This window comes from Gossypium raimondii, chromosome 8 (genome assembly GCF_025698545.1).
Source record: "Gossypium raimondii isolate GPD5lz chromosome 8, ASM2569854v1, whole genome shotgun sequence".
Taxonomy (NCBI): Eukaryota; Viridiplantae; Streptophyta; class Magnoliopsida; order Malvales; family Malvaceae; genus Gossypium; species Gossypium raimondii.
The window spans coordinates 53,781,589-53,784,746 of record NC_068572.1 but is presented as its reverse complement, the minus strand read 5'-3'; the positions used below and the strand labels follow the sequence as shown (position 1 = coordinate 53,784,746).

Below are 3,158 nucleotides of genomic sequence, written 5' to 3'. Positions count from 1 at the left end.
CAGGTGTATGGGATGACAAATGCTAGAAAACTCTTGACAAGGTTAAACAATACCTGTCCAATGCCCTAAAGCTAACGCCACCTAGTCTGGATAAGCCATTGATACTGTATTTGGTAGTATTTAAGAATTTTATAGGATGTGTGCTTGGCCAACACGATGAGTCAGGAAGGAAAGAAAGGGCGATATACTACCTCAGTAAGAAGTTCATTGAATGTGAGACAAGGTACTCGCCGATTAAAAATTAATGTTGTGCCTTAATCTAGACAACTCGAAGACTGAGACAGTACATGTTGTACCACACAACTTGGCTCGTTTCAAAATTGGACCCTCTAAAGTACATGATGGAGTCGACTACTTTGAATGGAAGGATGACCCGATGGCAAATTCTCCTTTCCGAATTTGATATAATCTATGTGAATCAGGAAGCTGTAAAAGAGAGTGCAATAGCAGATTTTCTAGCCAGTAGAGCTTTAGAGGATTACGAGCCCTTAAACTTTGATTTCCCAAACGAAGATCTAATGTATGTTGTCACCACTGAAGAAGACTCTCAAGAAAGCCATCCTTGGAAATTAAACTTTGACGGAGCCTCAAATGCTGTGGGTAACGAAATTTGGGCAGTCTTGGTATCCCCAAATGGAGATCATAATCCCTTTACTAGTAAATTGGATTTTGATTGTACAAATAACATGGTGGAATACGAATCATGCATCATGGGTATCGTGCATCCATAGAATGCAAGATCAAAATACTGGAGGTATATGGGGACTCTCCGCTAGTGATTTTTCAACTTAAAGGTGAATGGGAGACAAGAGAACCCAAGTTGATCGATTATCGAAGGTTGGTCCTTGAATTAATTAAAAATTTTGATGAAATCACCTTCTGCTACCTCCTGCGAGAAGAAAATCAGATGGCTGACGCCCTAGCAATTTTAGCTTCCATGGTCAATGTGAACAAACAAGAGGATGTGAAACCTATCCAGGTAAGTATTTATGAAGCTCCAGCTCATTGTCACAACATCGAAGAAGAAGAAGAAGAAAAGGATGATTACCCTTGGTACCATGACATATTGCAATATGTGAAAAATCGTGAATATCCTAACCAAGCAACTAAGAATGATAAAAGAACGTTAAGAAGGCTAGCCAGTGATTACGTCTTAGATGGGGAGATCCTATACAAAAGAAGAAAATATCAGGTGCTACTAAGATGTGTAAACGCTGTCGAGGTTAAAAAAATCTTAGAGGAAGTCCATGAAGGTGTCTGCTGAACACATGCTAATGGGTTTACGATGTCCAGGAAAATCATGAGATTCGGGTATTCTTGGTCCACAATGGAAGGGGATTGCATCAGTCAAGTGCCATAAGTGCCAAATTTATGGGGACAAGATACATGTGCCCCCTTCACCTCTTCATGTTATGACTTCTCAATGGCCTTTCTCTATGTGGGACATGGATTTCATTGGGCCGATCTTTCCAAAAGCTTCTAATGGGCATCGATTCATCTTTGTGGTCATCGATTACTCCACCAAGTGGGTAGAGGCTGCTTCATACGCCAATGTCACAAAGTCGGTAGTCAACAAGCTCATAAAAAAGGAGCTCATATGTCGGTATGGCATGCCAGAAAGGATCATATCGAACAATGCATTGAAGTTGAACAACAGCATGATAGCAGAGCTCTACAGTCAGTTTAAAATTAAACACCACAACTCGTCACCATATCGCCCAAAAATGAATTGTGCAGTTGAGGGAACTAATAAGAATATCAAGAGGATTGTAAGAAAAATGACTGAGACATATATAGAGATTGGCATGAGAAGTTACCATTTTCTCTTCATGCTTATCAAACATTGGTCAGGACCTCTACCAGAGCAACTCTTTTTTCATTGGTTTATGGAATAGAAGCAATTTTACCCATTGAAGTTACAATTCCTTCCCTTCGAGTCTTGTCGGAGCTGAATTTGGATGAAGCAAAATGGGTCCAATCTCAATATGATCAGTTAAATTTGATTGAAGAGAAGAGGTTGAAAGTTATCCATCATGATCAAATGCACCAAAAACGAGTAATGCGGGCTTACAACAAAAAGGTTCGCCCTAGAGAATTCCATGAAAGGGACTTGGTATTAAAAAAGATCATTCTCATACAAAAGGACTTCAGAGGAAAATGGATGCCAAACTGGGATGGACCATATGTGGTAAAGGAGGCCTTTTCTGGAGGAGCATTGATATTGACCGAGATGAATGACAAGAACCTACCTAATCCAGTGAATTCGAACTCACTCAAGAAGTACTTCACCTAAAAAAAGGGAAAGGCCAAGACAGAAACTTGTAAAAGAGCACCTTGAGACCAAAGGGGTTTTGGATTGAAAACTCGTGAAAGGGCAATTCAAATTTTGATCAAGGATGAGGCATATGGTAGTCTTGCTTTCTCCGAATTAATAAGAAAGAGAGATGCTACATCTTGGGGCATCAACAAAGTACTCTAGACTCCCTAAACACATGTTGAACTCAAAATGGCCTTCAAGAAATTCGGGTAGAAAAGCTCATGCTGCGATATTTGGGGCACCTATTTCTTCTTACTCATGTTGCATTTCAGCAATGTTTACTTTCCTTGACTAGTTTATTCTTCTCAAATTTTGTTCTTGATAAATTTCAATTTTGTCTATCATTATGATCTTTTTCAAGCTTTTTGCGTTGAAATAATGATTAATGGGCTAAAAATACTTTCTTAAAAGGGTTTTGCATATTGCTCTGAAAAGTTTTCTAAATAGTACAAGAACCTTAAACAGGACCATTGGTCAGGACTACCCAAATTTAAGAGTTGGAAACATGTGGAGAAGAATAGCCTAAATTGCGATTATTTTTTTCGATTTCCTGACAAAGATACCAGCTGAGCAAGAAGGTAGCGTAATACGTCAGTGATAAAACCTCGATGAATAGCGAGCAATGTCAACCCAAGCATTAAAAGGTGATCATCCTCGAAAAATGACATTTTGCATTCATCATGCATACACATCTAGTTAGGAGCATTTGATTCATTCTGATCATAACATTCTAATCATTTGCCACGAAATAGGCCCATGAAATGAATTTTACAGGTCATGTTACCTAGAGAATGGTATAACAGATCAATGAAGTTACCCATACATTGAAGTTGCAGTGGGA

At 38.9% G+C, this 3,158-nt stretch overlaps 1 protein-coding gene across 1 annotated transcript; it reads left to right on the top strand.

Annotated features, from left to right (window-relative positions):
• Positions 1–341: 341 nt before the first annotated feature.
• On the top strand, positions 342–1,416 carry LOC105793419 (uncharacterized). The gene is made up of 3 exons (XM_012622331.1): positions 342–675; positions 795–1,192; positions 1,294–1,416. Exons 1-3 carry the CDS (start codon positions 342–344, stop codon positions 1,414–1,416), a joined length of 855 nt encoding a protein of 284 aa, XP_012477785.1.
• The last annotated feature ends 1,742 nt before the right edge of the window (positions 1,417–3,158 follow it).

Excerpts from the sequence above, each read along its gene's own strand:
- LOC105793419 (XM_012622331.1), top strand. The coding sequence starts at position 342 with ATGGAGTCGACTACTTTGAATGGAAGGATGACCCGATGGCAAATTCTC. Across the intron at positions 676-794 it reads TAGTAAATTGGATTTTGATT|GTGAATGGGAGACAAGAGAA; the intron begins GTACAAATAACA and ends TTCAACTTAAAG. Across the intron at positions 1,193-1,293 it reads ACAAAAGAAGAAAATATCAG|GAAAATCATGAGATTCGGGT; the intron begins GTGCTACTAAGA and ends TACGATGTCCAG.